Genomic DNA, 16,640 nt, shown 5'->3' with positions numbered 1-16,640 from the left:
GGATAAAACCACAATAGTCAGACAGAAAGGGGCCTTGTGCACTGGCTTCAGGGCTATGGCCAAGTTCATTTCAAGCATTTTATAATTGTTTGTATAGTGTCCCTTTCTATTTTGGCTCTCTGGACCTTACACAGCTGTACAAAACAGGTTGCATAATAAAGTTACATGACTTATCACTTTTCTTTTTTTTTCTTGTTGTTGATTTTCTTTTTTTTTCTGAGACAGAGTTTCCTGTCCTGTCCTGGAACTAACTCTTGTAGACCAGGCTGTCCTTGAACTCACAGAGATCCACTGGCCTCTGCCTCCCGAGTGCTGGGATTAAATGTGCGCGCCACTGCCGTTCAGCATGAATTATCAGTTTCCAAATTTGATAGAGTACAGTTTTGAAAGCATTTTTCTGGGTACCTGATAGCAGTTATCCCCTTTCAGAAAACAATAAACAATCCCAATTTTGCCATTTACTAAGAATCTTTTATTAATTTGCATCACATTCTAGTTTTTATTATCTTTTTTTAAAAAATAATGTAATCAGTAAGTCACAAATCTCAAGCATCAACTGATGTATTAATCTATACAAAAGAAGCTGTTCAAACAGGAGTAGTGTCACCCATGATCAGGAGTCACACACACATACACAGCACAATGAGCATCAAACAATGATGCTGATCCCAGATCTGCACCTGGTGAGGAACAGAGAGCCTCTGCACTCACTACACACACAGGAAAGCCATTGCTTCAGAAGAAGCTGCAGTTAATCAGATCTATAGGTAAAATTACAATTATAATGCTGATCAAGTTTCCTAATCAATACATAATAGGTGATGTGGAAGGTCATTTATAGCCTGAACTTAAAACAAAAATAAATGAAGAGTTCCTTGAAGAATATTTTTTTCTAATTAACAAAAGTCATTTTGGATTCCCCATACACATTCTTCTACAGGCTTTGATCCTCCCTCCTAAGCATTACATTTTTAAAATACTGCTGTATGTATTATGCCATAACATCCGGTTTGAGCTTTCCATATTGTTATCTAATTTTCATCCACATTCAAATCCATTTCATAGCTGTAATCATAGAGAGATCAATATTTTGTAAATTGTATCTTTCGTTTATCATTATGCATGCCATTTTTTTCTAATGAACTCTCCAATACTACATTTCATAGTTATCTAATATCTCCTGGCTCCTGTTATCACAGTTTTATGTTGAACATTTGGAGCAGGTCCATTTATTTTGTCCACTAAATACAACTTTATATCTAAACTTTATCTTCAGTGGGTTTACCCCCTTGGTACAGAACAATAAGAATCAAAGAGTTTGAATGTTTTTAGGCTTCTTTTTCTGTTAAAATTATTTTACAGAAATTTTGCATCAATTTACATTGTTCTCACAATCCATGAACTTATCACCAGTGCAGATGTTGCACTTTTTTTTTGATAGACATCCATCAGTATCTTGTTAGTAATTATACGTGAGACTAAACGTTGCTCTGTGTGCTTGCACTCCAGGTTCACCTGTGTTGTCTATTTACAATCTTAATCTGTCTTCCATTTCCTATTATTTTGTAAAAGATCTTTTAATTAGTTGCTTAAAGTCTAGAAAATAAGTCTCCTGACCTGACCAAAAGGCAAAAGGCAATAGAAACAGAATTGGCACAGGCTTCCCATGTTACCTTAGAGAACCTGGCTGCTACTACATTATCAAAGAAGCAATCCCTGAGAGGAAATGATAATTGCTTAACATAGGCTTCAGATGGAAATAAGAAAAAAAATACATGGTTAGAGATTTGATGCCCACAACTCATTAAGAGGCTGTTAATTATGCTTTTAAATCAATAAGTATTTTTTTCAAATAGGTCAAAAAGGTCAATTATCAATAACAAGGGTCAGTTATCAATAACAACACAAGTAAAATACAACTAAGCATCCTAAGAACTGAGTGGGTGCCACCTAATTAATTACACACACACAGTGTCTGATTTATGCACATCCAGCACTGATGGAGAAATAAAGATTAAAATCACTTGGACTGTGCATTTCTATTACTTGACATCACAGAGAAGGGCAACCCCACGGAGAACCCAGTGTTCAGGGGCCTGGACTGTCTTAAGGTCCACAGCAGCAATGTAGTTCAAGTCTGTTCGAACTGGCTTCTTGTAGATGGGGCAGCAGTACAACCGGAGATCTCTTGCAGCTACAAAACACAATTCATAGAAAAAAAATTGATTAATTTTGAAGTGAAGCATTTCAGAGTACAGTGACAAGTTTGTATATTCTGGAAGTCATTTCAACGACAGTCAAAATTAATAGAATGAAGAACTACCCCCTGAGATCATAGGATCCCTGCATATGGTGAACACTATCACACCAGCTAAAGTAAGACATTCAGCCTCACATTGGCGTGATTAGTCTCTCACCAATGACCTTAACAACTTCCACTTAAATTCTTCCTCTGTCTCTCTGCATGAATTTGGCATTTCTTTCCACCCTTCCTCTTGACCTCAACTACTCAAGTCTTGGGTGCCTACTTCCCCTTCCTTCACCACCATGCCTTGTGTTTGGCAACCAGGATCTATCCATTTTTAGTCGCATTGTACAGCATTTTCTTTATCACCATCAGTTATTTACATTCTCATCTTCAACCTTCTGTGCTGTCATTTTCATCACATTTAAATTACAGGAGACAGAATACCCCAGCCAAACAAAGCATTGTGAATTTCCCATATAAGCAAAGGACTAAAAATAGCTGGGAAACCGAGAAACAGCCATGGCCATGAGTTTCAGTTCTCCCTGGAGAGAACTGGGAAACAGAACCAACAGCACAGTCTGTGAGATTCAGTCCTCCCTTTTCGGAGTACAGGATTAAATGCAGCTTCCAAAACAACTAGCATCTATGAAGTCCTTGTACATGTGTCCATCCTTTAAAAATCCTCCACAAATCATCTACAGGCTCTTGTCCTCCAGCCCAGGACATACCAATAAACCAATGATCACAGACAGAGCCAACTGTGAGAAGCATTTAAATTTACACAAGTTATATCAGCCCTCTTTAAGGAAAAGTGTGAATGTTTACAAATACTAATTAGACCTTGGAATTCAAGCTCCATTAGCTTCTTATGAAATCCACTCTGCCCACAGCAGAGGTTTATCTTCATGTCTGTCTAAGTTTCATTTCTGGGAGAGGTGTGTTCTTCTATGTGCTCTTTGAGACTGTAAAACCTTCACAAACAAAAGTTTTCACCCACACTAAACCCTGCACAGCTCTGGAAAGCACATGGAGCATTATGCACGACCCTCCTGTGACTAATGAGATGGAACCACGTGTCATGAAAGTGGAACTTGGCCTTCGTGCGTTAGTTTAATGAAGCTGGGCACTGAAATGGCTCTCACTCCCTAACAAACTACAAAGGCACAGTACTAGTAAAAGTTAACATCTCCTTAATTAACTCAATAGAAACTTCATCTAGCTATCTGTTTTAACTATTCATTATAAATTACCTTGAAGGGTTATTAGTATTTTATTATGTGTAAAATACCTTGAAGGGTTATCAGTATTTTATTATGTGTTATGTGTGTCTCAATATAATATAAATATTCTGAAGTAGTGACTCAGAACCAGAGGTGATCCTACCCTTAGTAAACAACAGTACATTTATGGTTATCACAACTATGGACTTGCTTAGAGTATCTATTGAGTAGATGCTGGGATGCTACAAATATCTTATAACTCTGAGAATAACACCCTTCGATGGAGTTATCCAGATCAAAAGCATATGTGATATCAAGGTTGACAACCTTGTGCTGGAAAAACCAAGTCATATGTGTTATAGTGTTTACAAGCCCTTCATGGACTTAATTTCATGAAAGTCATCATTAGAAATAATCAAAAGTAATATAGTAACTAATGCACAATTCTCTAGTTAATGTTAGGATAATCCTAATTGTGCTAATTGGGCATATATTTAGAATGCCAAGTCAGTGTGTGTGTGTGTGTGTGTGTGTGTGTGTGTGTGTGTGTAAAGTTCTGAAAAAGTAAATGTCTGACAATGAATCACGGAATATTAACAATACTATCAGATATGTTTAAATGCTTTAATTCTAGAACCTATAAGCATCCACAAAATAAACAAGTAATTGCTCTTATTGTAAATTTGATTAACAGGCATTGTATATACCTTGAAAAAAGGCATTAGAGTTTTACCTCTGAGTTTAATGATAATTATAAAAATTATACCTTGTACAGTATTTGATTACTTGCATTTTGATTCCAAAAAAGGAATTATGAAATAATAAAGTCATTTTTAGTAAGCAAAGAAAAACAATTCTTTGAAATGTTTATCCAATTTTATTTATTTTTAAATGCTTCTTAACTGAAGGTATACGCCAAGTCACAGCATGCAGCAAACGCCTGCAACAGGATTAGAAATCACCCAAAATATAATTTCATAGTGAAAATGCTACCACAGAAACAGATTGTGTGTGCCCAATCCCTGCTTAGACAACTAACTCCGAAGACAAATGTTCAAGGAAAGCAGCTTAGCTACATATGCTCCAAGCCTTAGGGTTCCAGAAAACAGATGGGGGCACGAAAGCTGGCAGACTCCACACTTCAGGATCCTAGATACTTTAATAAAACGCCTTGGAGAAAGCCTGTTTTCTAGCCACTTACCTCCCCTATCTATTCATTCACTCATACAAACACACTATATTTATTACTACAAATATCCAACGTAACCAAGTTCGCAGTCTTTAAGCCGTTCCTTTACTTGACCTCGCTGTTGCTAACATCCAGTTTACTGGGCATTTACTCCACCAGTGCCACTTCTTTCCATTTTTTAAAAGTCACATAAAGTCCTGTGATTTAAAATGGTAATGATAGTAAAACTAATACAATTGTTGGATTTCGTGCCTTCTCCTAAGTGCTCAACATTGTCACTTGGATCATCTCGACAACTCTGTTGTGCAACTGTCATTAAGTCGGGGCCTTTCTCACATTTAGAAAGCTGAAACATGAGGAACTGATATATTTGTCCAAGATCCTAAAGCCTTAGTGGCAAGCTGAGCATCAAACCTGGTCAGCAGGGCCCACAGCCCACTAGGCTCCTAATCTTTGCAAAACTTGGCATGTGCCATGCATGGCTGACTCCTGGTCTTTGCAGGAAGATGTGATGATGATGATGGTGATGATGATGATGATATGATGATTATCATCATCATCATGATGATCATGATGACCAAGATGATGTGGAGAAAATCCCTAGTTCAGCTTGCGGCATATTCGAAAGCCATACTATTAGGGTTTGCACACATCATGCTATAGCATTGCTGCTTGGTAGTCACAGTCACTGGCAAAACTAACAACTTGAAACTTCAATTTCCTCATCTTGAAAGAGAGGAAATAACATTTTATAGATTTGTTGTAAAGCTTAAATAATTGTGTGAATATCCATTATAGTACATACTCTAGATGTCATATATGCCTACAATGTGTCATTTGCTTTTTCTAGTCTCCCCTCAATACACATGTATGCACACACATGCATGCACACACATTATCATGTTCACACAGGTATGTTCCCAAACATGTGTGAATATTCATGCACACATGTGCAAATATATGTGTGTGTACATATATGTGTGTACACACACATGCGTGCACATTCATGCACACTCATGCATGCATGTACACACAGACATACTTACAACAATTTTACCTTTCACTAAGAAAATTTCCCCAGACTGACACTTCCCATTTTCTTGACAGAGTTCTGTGTTTATAAACTAGTGAATTAACTCCTGTGGGGCCCAGGAGTCTGGAGGTGGCCTCTCAATCGCCTTGTGTGACTTTCTGCACCTCACACCCATGTCTTCACAGTCTTGGATAACAGTGGAGAAACACACTGATCTGGCAGGAAATCGCCTCCTGAACTTTAGCAATCCTGAAACCGCCATCAAATCCCACTAAACACTCAGCAGAGTCTTGTCATAATCCCGAAGTGTACTAACCCCTGTACTCCCTCCAGCTCCTTTTAGCTACAGCCTTGAGGTTGGTTTAGATGCAACCTTCTGCCCACGTAAATAATTCTACACAGCAGCACATTTTTTCCTATATCTGCCCCATCACAGTTTCCTTTGAGAATCTAGTCTGTGTACATAGATTCTCCAGTTTGAAGCATCCCATAAAATGTTAGTTTTTTTTCTGTGATGTCCTCGTGAGAATCTTGAACAATTAATTTTAAGAATAAGCTATTCACATATTTTAACATTAAAACAAATGTCCAGATATCTTCCTTTGGGGAATAAATAAATCAGTCTTGTTTCTGCACTTCTGTAGCCACTTTGTTGTAAAGTGATAAATTACCTTCCGTATTAATGTAAACACGATTAACTGAGAATTCCAATTTGAAAGTGCTACACTTGGAGTGTCCTTTGGTCATTAAGGATGACAGGTTTCTATATCTCAATTAGAACATTATTTAGTTATCAGAATGAAATGAAATGTTCACCATGAAAGCAGCAATAGGAGTGTTAAATTTTCCATTAGCAAATACAAGTCTCTTCAACCAGAAAGCAAACCAAGCTTCCACCCACGTTGGCTAAAGCAAAGAAAGAATAAAGAATTGACTTGTATTTTATTCTTCAGTGCCTTGAAACTGATCCTTTTTCTCTCTGCTTGTTTTACCCTCCACCCCTTACCTGCTGCTAATGAGTCTCAGAACTGACTAATGCCCAGCAGGACAGGCACAGCTGCCTTGGGAAATTTGTTATTAAATAACAAAGGATTGCCTGTATTATGAAATTATTACTGCGTTATGTTCATGCTGAGATGCTCAATGTCTAATTGTTGTGGACTTTCACAGTTTAGTCACAAGGAAAGAAAAATAGCACCTGACTCCCTATAGGGAGGACAGCTCTCTCTTTTATGAGGAACACGTCTTCACAACACCTTGACTAGAGAGGATGATATGATGAAGCAAGATTTCAAAAGTATATTTTGGGAAAAATAATATTTTATTTATATTTCTATTTAAAAAAAACTCCTGTCAAAGACTGACAACCCCAAAAGCCAGCAATCATAAAGCCTCAGCTGGATCTCATCTCAGCCCTTTCAGGCGTATTTACTCCTCTAGGTTCAGCCACAAAATCCTAAGCAATACATGTGCCAAGCAGGGTACTGAGAGCCTTCACCTCCCTCACCTGCGGTTCAGTTTCTCTCTTGGTGGGTTCCTCTTCCTTTATCCATTAAGCACTAGTTCTCACCCAGAGAAATTCACGACTTCTTAGACAGGAACTCTCCAAGGTAAAGTCTTCATAGTTTTCTAGACCTGGTAAAGAATCCACCCACCTCTAAAATGACCTCAATAAATTCAAGTTCTCTCTTCTAACTATTGTTCACCTTCATCTTCTGCTTGAACAAACTCCTTCCTCTGTTGTACACCTAAACACTGTAGATAATGCAAATGTTTCAACAACAGACTGAGCCTAGCTTTTTAAAGCCACATTTAAACTTTAGAAAAAACTTCTAGAACAAGAGGAGTTCATTTCTGAAGACAGACAAACCAAGGCAGACATCCCATCTACTGTTGACAGAAGCTTACATTCCCTGAGACTGAGCACACTCTTGCTAAAGAATGGATGAAGGGCAGGTAAGAATAATGGATTGTTAGAGTCATTGCAGGGAAAGAAGATATTTCCAACAAGGTCTAGGGGTGTTTGGTACACAACACAACTAAAAAGAAAACTGAAAGTGTTTGTTTTTCTTTAATGTTGTCACTACTGTTACGGTCAGTGCTTAAACATTAACGAACAACTGTATCAAATGTATCCACAACGCCTCTCCATATTGTGCTTTTAAAAATATCTATAAAGATTTCATCTTGTGGACTGACTCCATTTCCTCCTCCTCACCATCATCTAGCGTTTCTAGTCATATAGAAATATATTTTTCACTGAGCTCTCCGTGATCATTCTAAACTCTCTAGCTGACCAGGTGTTAAACCAGAGTTCAAGAGTGAACGGTGGAGAGCTGAACTTTCCTGTCCCTGAAAACGTAAAGGTGCTGATGGTCCCCTGCGATAGCTCTTTCTTTCCCTCCTGGATGCTACAAGAAATCATGCTATGATCCTGCTGTCCTTGATTTTGATTCAAGGACCAGCAAGAATGTGTGGGATCATATTTCCTATATCTATCGTACCTTTCTGCAATCAGAGATACAGTTTTGACCGGTTGCACTACACCAGAATGGTGACAAACTGAAACACGACGGGGATGTGGCACAGCTGTGATCTCCCTCAATCCTGGAAGAACTTTACCTAGAGCAACACCCGTAGCACTGTTGGGTGCCACATGCTCTCGGAACATTCTCTAAGATGGACCACGGCTGTCCACTCTGTGACCTCATTCCCCCACACTTCTGGAGGTTGCACCCTCTGTTTGAGAGATGCTGTCACCCAGGTTCATTGTGCTGATTTGAGAAATGTCCCCACTGGGTCACATATTTGAACAGTTGCTCCCCAGTTGATGATGCTGGTTAAGAAGGTTATGGAACCTTGAAGAGATGGAATCTTGCTGGAGGAAGTATGTCACTGGGGCTTGGCCTCAGGCTTGTAAGGACTGGCTCTGCCCCCACCCCCAGTTACCATGTGGTCTGCTTCCTATATACCAAGCTGGCATCATGCTCCTGCTTCCATGACTCCCCACTGTGATCATGTTTTTCCTCCATAACTATGAACTAAAAATAAACTCTTCCTTCCTTAAGTTACTTTTTTGTAGAGTACATTAGTAGAGCAACATAAAGTAATTAATACATTCATGATGCATATGCAATTGATGCCCTAAAACATGAAGTTGTCCTCAATTCCCTCCCTTCATTCACCTGTCATTCTCAGGATATGGTTCCCTCTGTCTTAACTCTATAGGTTTCCACTTCATTCTTAACAATTCTGCTTGTATTCTTCTACGACTTTGCTAAGTGCACTGGTACCTCTTCCTGGACTCCCTTCCTTCCTCCCTCTCATAGTCCCTTCATCTCCATCCTGAAGAATCTCTTAAAAACTGATCTTCATAAAGAAAACAGTCATGACACTCACATACAAAGATATTTCAAATCTGGAAATCAACCACAACCTTCACACCTGGGCACCCTCTCGCTTGCCACCCTGGTCCCATGTCAATCACCTCCGTAGCACAGAAGTCCTGTTCATTGTGCCCTTACTGCACTGTGGGATCTCATGCATACTTACAGATTTGTTCCCACCCCTTCATCACCATCCATAGCTGTATACACCCACCATCTTTCTCTTCCTCATTCAGGACACAGCCAGTGCTATCTCATACCTCTGTATGCTTCCTTGGGCTGCAAGAGGTCAGCAGGGCCTGTTTTGTCTCTGAAGCTCAGAGCAGTGTCCTCACCTCGCTGGACTCTTAAATTATCTCACATTTAACAAGACATGTGTGTGCTCTCCTTAGATAAACAAGAACTGTTTGTGCATTCACTTATGGTCAATTCTCAGTAGTCACCTCATTCAAAGCCATCATTAATGCAGGTTATCAAACACTGAGCTGTTACTTCTATAGGAAATGCCAGATTAGTTTCCTGCAAACCTCGTAGCATATAGCATTTGTCATCAACCAATCAATACATAATCTTGCTTATGTGTTTTTCTGTTTAATATCTCCTTTATTATAATGTATCCTGCTGACTCGTTAGCATTCAAGATCACAGCACCACCAGCTGCACCTAAAGGAAGTCTGTCTAATATATACATTTTCTCCATAATCTATACTGCAGAGACTTGCTATCCCTGGAAAGATAAGCTGTCCATCAGTACTATACTTGAGGGCAGCCATATCAAACAGAAAAACAAATTATTTATAATATACATTATGTGATGATGCATAATAATATATACTTGTAAAATATATAAGATAAAAATATTTATATGTAATTTTGGATACATATATATTTTTTTAATATATTATACACAGAAGAATAATAGAAAATACAGTATGGAAATAGCATTTGTTTATAGCATAATAAGTCAAACCAGAAGGCTAATCAGCTGCATGCTCAGCCTCACCTAGAAGCCAAGGTGATTATTAAGCAGCTCAAATGTTGTGCTTCTCCATGCACACCTAGGGATTGCTGCAAGTATTGACATCAGTATTATGAATAAACTCAAGTATAAACACCAAATCTGCCAGTAACAAGACCTGACAATATTTGCTTCTTGTATCTCCCTCAAGTTTTGAAACTGAGTTCCATTAGAAGGAGAATCCTGTCTGGTCTTTGCTGATGCAGCTTCAGCAGCAGAGTGACCTTGGTCAGATGTAAAGGACCAGGTAGACAGTCACTGAACAACTAGATGAACTCCTGCTGTCTTCCTCTACTAAGAAAAGTCCTTCTCTGGCTCCCAGCCATACTCATTCTTGCCCCATCTCAGAATCAGTGTAACTAACCCAAACTCTTAGACAGAGGTTTTTTTCCCCTTTAAGTTACCTAAGCATTCTGAACACATCTCTAACATAATATTTTTCTAATTATATTTTAGTATTAGTTTGTATTGGTCTTCTTGACAAGACTGTGTGTTCTTATGGTCAAGATCTGGTTCATAATTATCTTTGTCTTCTAGTATTTAAGGTTATAGCTAATATATGTTAAACAGGTAGCAAATGTTTGTTTTCTTAAAAATAGTTAAGGGCTTCAGAGAAAGCTAAGCAAGTTAGAGCACTTGCTTGTGCCTCTGAGCCTTGTGCATTGCACTGCTAGCATGGTGGAGCTGCTTGTGCCTCTGAGTCACTTGTGCCTCTGAGTCGCGGTGTGCAATAACCCCCTTCCAAGCACACCATTGCACTTTACTCACAAACCCCATCTGAATGCTCTGTCTCCTCAAGAGAAAGAGGTCGTGCTAGGAGCATAGCTCAGAAAGTCGGAGGTTTAAAACTGCATGGGTTTTGGGGTTTTTTTTGTTTTTTTGTTTTCTTTTTTCTGGGTTTTTTTGTTTTTGTTTTTTGTTTGTTTTTTTAGCTACAGCTGAATCAAGAAAATCTCTTTTAAAGCAGCTATGGCAAGCCGCCAGTAAACAGCAAGAAGCTGTGTTAAACTCTGCATTGTTTTTGAAGCTCTCTCAGATTTTACGTGGAGTTAGTTTACCACTTTGGGCACCAACCTGTAGTAAGAAAGCAGGGCCCCTTTGTTCCATCCCGCCCAACTAGCTTACACCTGAAATAACCACGCAAAAATTGTATTAATTAAGTTACTGCTTGGCCCATAAGCTCTAGCCTCTTATTGGCTAACTCTCACATCTTAATTAACCCATTTCCATTAAATCTGTGTATCACCATGGGACTGTGGCTAACCAACAAGATTCTAACCTACATCTGTCGCAGACAGGAGATTCATGGTGTCTACTACACTGCATTCTTTCCAGCATTCTGTTCTGTCTACTCCACCCACCTAAGGGCTACCCTATCAAAAGTCCAAGGCAGTTTCTTTATTCAACCAATGAAAGCAACACATAGACAGAAGAACCTCCTACATCATTAGAGGCAATGGTTTGCTTCCTAGAACTCACACGACAGTTTACAACCATTTATAATCCAATTGTTTGTAGGGCACCTAGACCCCCCTCTTGCCTTTGTGCAGAGCAGGTATTCATGCAGTGTGCATACATACACCAAGACAAGACACTCATACACACAAATAAATCTTTAAAATGAATAAATACGTAACCCAGGCCTAGTGTCACAGGCCTATAATCTCAGATACTTGGGTGGCTGAAACAGGAAGATTCCAAGTTCAAAATTAGCAGTTGCCTTGCATGTAGGAAACCCTGAATTCAGTCCCCAGCACCAAAAATGACAGCAAATGTGGAGTTTACAATCTCTTTTCCATTAGCTAAGTTTTCAAGTGTGTTACTTACCTATGGTGTCCAAATACCATCAACCTCTAAAATATTTTATCTCTTCCTTTACTTATTCAAAGAAAAAAATAATTTGTGATTATATCACTGAATCCCTTCTTTCTGGGGACCCTCAATCATGGCTATCTCTAGAGGTTATAGCTCATGCTTCCAAATGAACTATTCCCTGGAGAGAACTGTAGGGAAGTTAGCTGAAAGATAGTTGGATGGATGCAACAGAAGCCTCTAGAAAATGTGAGGCCACAGTGAGAAAGACTTGATATAATTTTAGATTTCTGAAATAGAACTTTGATAATGTAGAAAAAAATGTGTGTCTCATCGAAACAGTATTCTATCCATTGGGTAAAATAGGAACCCAGCATTTTATCTTTATACTTAGGGCAAATATCCCCAGATACAGTCTATATTTTACAATCTGACTCAAATCCATAAACTAGTAGAACCACTCCCCTTGGTAAGCCCTGTGTATAAAATAACCTCATCTCCCTCCTCCTGTCCATTCTTCAATACCAGGCCAGGGCCAAGAACTCCTGGTGCTCAGTTCCTGGTCTCTCAGTCCAATAGTTATCTCCTACTTCTCTCCATGTATTCCTTATTTATCTCATCTGTGAAACTATCTATGAAGGCTCTGTTAGTACTCATGGATATTTTATCTGCTTTACCAGGAAGGCCATGACTATTATCTCTATGATAGCATATAAGAAAAGATCTGGAGATCAGTAGATAGTCATTTAGCATAGTCATGAATATGGAGCTGGTTGATAAAAGAGTAAAATACCTATTGCTTGACAGCAAAGTCATAAGACTGTGTATTTATAATGCCAGTCAATGATATAATACCAACCCTCTCATAAGATACAAGACAACTTACTGTTGTTTTCTGCATAAATCCGTATGACAGGCATCAACTCAAAAAGCACTTTGGGTTTGGATTCAATGAGCTTCATGTTTCTTTTGTCCCAGCCAGCACCCTCAAGATATAAGCCATAGACATAGACTCCTTCTGGGGGAGGGGCAGAAATGTCATCCTTTGCCAATTTGGTGACTTCATTGCAAAGAACCATATTGTCCAGAGCCCAGCCTTTGTTGGCCCGAGTTACTTCCTATTCAATTCAACAAAAAGACGTAAGGAACAATTAGAAGTTTGTCTTCGTAGGGAAAGCTAAATTATAATCAAGTTATTCCAAATTGTCTTCATTCAAAGGAACTGGGGTAGTATTTATATAATTTAAGAGAGTCTCTCATTTAAAAAATGTCCATTTCCTAATTTAACCATTTGTACCTTAAAAGGGGAACTATAAAATTAAATCAACATAGAAATAAAATAAATACTTGGGAATAAGATAAGCAGCCATATTTATAGTGATAGCAAGGTGACTGCTACTACCAAACTGAAGTACTTATTCTCTGTCTTATTTTATTTTATTTTATTTTTTTTTTTAGTAAATTTTATTAAATTATAAAAGTTTCCATTTCCACCCCCCCTCCCAACACCCTCCCACTCCCCCTACTCCCCCTCCTCCTCCCTCTTCGTCCCCCAGGGCGGTCAGGGTTTCCTGCCCTGTGGGAAGTTCCAGTTCCTTCCCCCTCCCTTATTTTTTTTAAAGCTTTAAGGAAAGAAGAGAGGTTGTAGAGGGAAATTACAGTAACACAATGAGCCCAAGTCAGAGTTATTACCTGTCGCATCGCAGTTAAAAATCCCTGGGGGTTAAAAAACCCTGTCATCCAAAAGCAATGGGGTCGGCCATTGAAAACCCAGGAGGTGAACTGGCAGTTTCTTTCCAGAAGCTCCGTAAACCAGAAGCCCAGGGTGCTGGAAACCCACGATGCCTGAAACACACACATTGAAACAATCCTTCAATATAGGTTTAATTCAGCTGTGTAAACTGGCTGTGCCCACTGAGAAAAGCAGCAAGCAAGTGTCCCCCCAGTCTTGAATTTTCTTGAGCTCTGACCTGTAAACTTCTCAGATTATTCTTTCTCCTTCACATTAATGATGTGCAAAAAAGTGAAAGGTGTAAACTGGCAAAAAAAAAAAAAAGCACTGCAATCATCTTCTATCTGTGAGTATATTCATCACTAATTTATCTGCTGTGAAGAAATAAAAACCATCTAAGGAATGAAATTTAACAGGCATAGGTATCGACCATGACCAGGCTACAATTTCAATATATACTGTATAAAGACAAGACTTCTATTTATATAAATAAACTCATGGCATCATCAGGATAAGTCAACACTTTAAAATGCATTCTGTGCACAATACATCATAGAAGACACTCTTTGCTTATTTTAATGAGATAAACAACAGTTGTGCTTCTGAGTGTGTGCTCCATTAAGGAGCAAAAAGAGAAACCTAGTTCCTTTTACCATCTGCAATTTATTTATATGCACTGCTTCTAACTTTCTCCCCGAATTCACTCCATTTCCTTTATGACAACGGGCATGCATGTCATTAATGCAACAGGAGCAGCACCATGGGGAAGAATCTGCAAATCATAGGTTGTAACGTTTCCCTGTAATTGCAACATTTTCAGTAGGAATAAATGTCGTAATCAACTTGGGTAGGCATCCCACTTGAATTTCAAATATCATTACAATTAATTTGCGTATATTTCAAGAGCTTCTGCAATCCCGCAGACTGATAGAAGCATTAATCGAAGAAAACTGTATAAAATGATCATAATTTTAGAATCAGGTGGCTCATTCTATCGTACCTTTTTAGGTGTATTAGGTTAAAAAATGTTCTAAAATCACATTTGGCTTCAGAGTAAAGGGACTTTTAAATGAGAGGCTGCCACCTGCAAAGACTTCTGGTCTGTTCCAGAGTGTCTCAGAGGCTGGCAGGGCTGAGAGAAACAGCCAGTGGCTTAAAAGTTCTCTATATGTTGGCAAGAAGAATGGAAGATTGAAAAGAGAAATGTTCAGGCCTTTGCAATGAATTTGTGAAGGGGGAGATAAAAGGATGCTCATGCAGAGTTCTTAGGCTATGACTCAAGATGCACAGTGACATCATTAAATGAGGTGGGAGGAAAACAAAACGTCCTGGCTGCCAAATATGGGTCAATATATGGGAAAGATGTGTGAGGCTCAGCATTGGCAAGCTTTGTGAGAGTGTGTTGCGCCTATGAGATTGTATGTGAGTGTGTCTATACCCAAGTACTCACTTTTAGAAACCATAAGACATCGGATTTTTTTGCTTTATTACTCTGCACTTTTAACCCTACTGTCTGAGACACTCTCTCATTGAACTGAAGGCCTGCAGTCTCTCAGAATCTGCCTGTCTACATTCCCAAATGAGCATACAATGTTCTGCCTGCATATATGCCTGCAGGCCAGAAGAGAGCACCAGATCTCATTACAGATGTTTGTGAGCCTCCATGTGGTTGCTGGGAATTGAACTTAGGATTTCTGGAAGAGCAGCCAGTGCTCTTAACCATTGAGCCATCCCTCCAGTCCTACATTCCCCAATGTGAAGGTTACAGGCATGTGAATCCATGCATATATGATTTTAATATGAGTGCAGGGGATTTGACCTCAGGTTCTCGTGCTTGTTTAGCAAGTATTGTTACTTACTGATAAACACTTCTGTCAAAAATCAACAACAACAACACCTTTCCCAAGACACGTGCCTTTTTATTTTGCTGAAGAAATCCAAGCCTCTCCAAACCTTCTTTTCCCAGTTTCATCTCTGTCCACTGCCTTCCTCTACATTCTCAGCTTGACCCAACCCTCAGCAACCCTGCTGTACTGGTCCTCACCACATCTATAGCATCTAGTTCCACGAACAGTGCCTCTGGATTCTGCACCTTTTCCCTAACCATTACTTCCACATCTTCTGTATACACTGATGTCAACCTCCTGCAGGGCAGACTGTTCCCTTTACAGCCTGGTGTCTTCCTTGGACACCAGAGCCCTCAAAACCAGGACCATGGCAAATGACATTTTGCTGTCTGCTCTTCACTTTGGAAGCATTTTCTTCCTAGGAGTCTTGTGCCTACACATACCACTTTACCCATTTCAGTATCTGTCACCTGATGAGTATCCCCTGGTAGTCAAACCGGCTCACACTTACACTCAATGACTCAAATGTTCAAACTGGCAATGGCGGTGATGGCATTTAAAATGGTAGAGGTAGAAGAAACACAGATGATGGTTGTGAAGGTGGGCATACCGGAGGAAGGGGTACTGGTCATACTAACAAAGCAATGAAACCGCTTTGGCTGGAGATTGTTCCAATAGAGATTACCAAACAGCCCCTGTGCTTTCTGTGCTTTCCTGGCTCCCAGACGGTCAAGCTGAGTCCATGGCTCGAACATTGATTCATGCATTGCAAGTGGAAGAGCCGTGAAGCACCTCCTGACTAAGAAGTCTACACATAGTGTTCCTTGGCCATTCATCTGCCCTCTCTATGACAACTTCAGAGGCCATGTGCTCCAGGCAGCAAAACTTTAGGATCTCAGGATCTCCACTAGGTTTTCACAGAGTAATTTGGTGGAACAAGAGGCCCACTTGACTTCTGAGAACCATATCAACATTGGTAAATGATAGTATAACAAAATATCTTAAAATATGGGAAAATATGATTCAATGTGTCTTATATGGGGCAACAACATTTAGGAAGATTATAGTTCTTTCAGGAAATATATAGATTCCTATTAGGGAGCCTCGCCCTCCCTGTTTCGGCTAGGACTGAAGTGTCTGTAGGAAACACACAGC

General features: G+C 39.3%; 1 protein-coding gene across 1 annotated transcript in view; it reads right to left on the bottom strand.

Moving 5' to 3' along the window:
* Window positions 1–449: 449 nt before the first annotated feature.
* Dnah5 (dynein axonemal heavy chain 5) overlaps window positions 450–16,640 on the bottom strand; it is a 287,252-nt gene continuing 271,061 nt past the window's right edge. Inside the window, exons 78-80 of the mRNA XM_087897036.1 lie at window positions 13,599–13,751; window positions 12,793–13,024; window positions 450–2,194 (exon numbers count right to left, since the gene is read on the bottom strand). Coding sequence (XP_087753162.1) covers window positions 2,043–2,194; window positions 12,793–13,024; window positions 13,599–13,751 — 537 coding nt within the window. The 3' untranslated portion in view covers window positions 450–2,042. The remainder of the gene's footprint in view (window positions 2,195–12,792; window positions 13,025–13,598; window positions 13,752–16,640) is intronic.

The sequence above is a fragment of the Myodes glareolus genome, chromosome 15, assembly GCF_982192425.1.
Source record: "Myodes glareolus chromosome 15, mMyoGla1.1, whole genome shotgun sequence".
NCBI lineage: Eukaryota > Metazoa > Chordata > Mammalia > Rodentia > Cricetidae > Myodes > Myodes glareolus.
Note: the sequence above shows the minus strand (reverse complement) of the source record. Positions and strands in the feature narration are given on the sequence as shown.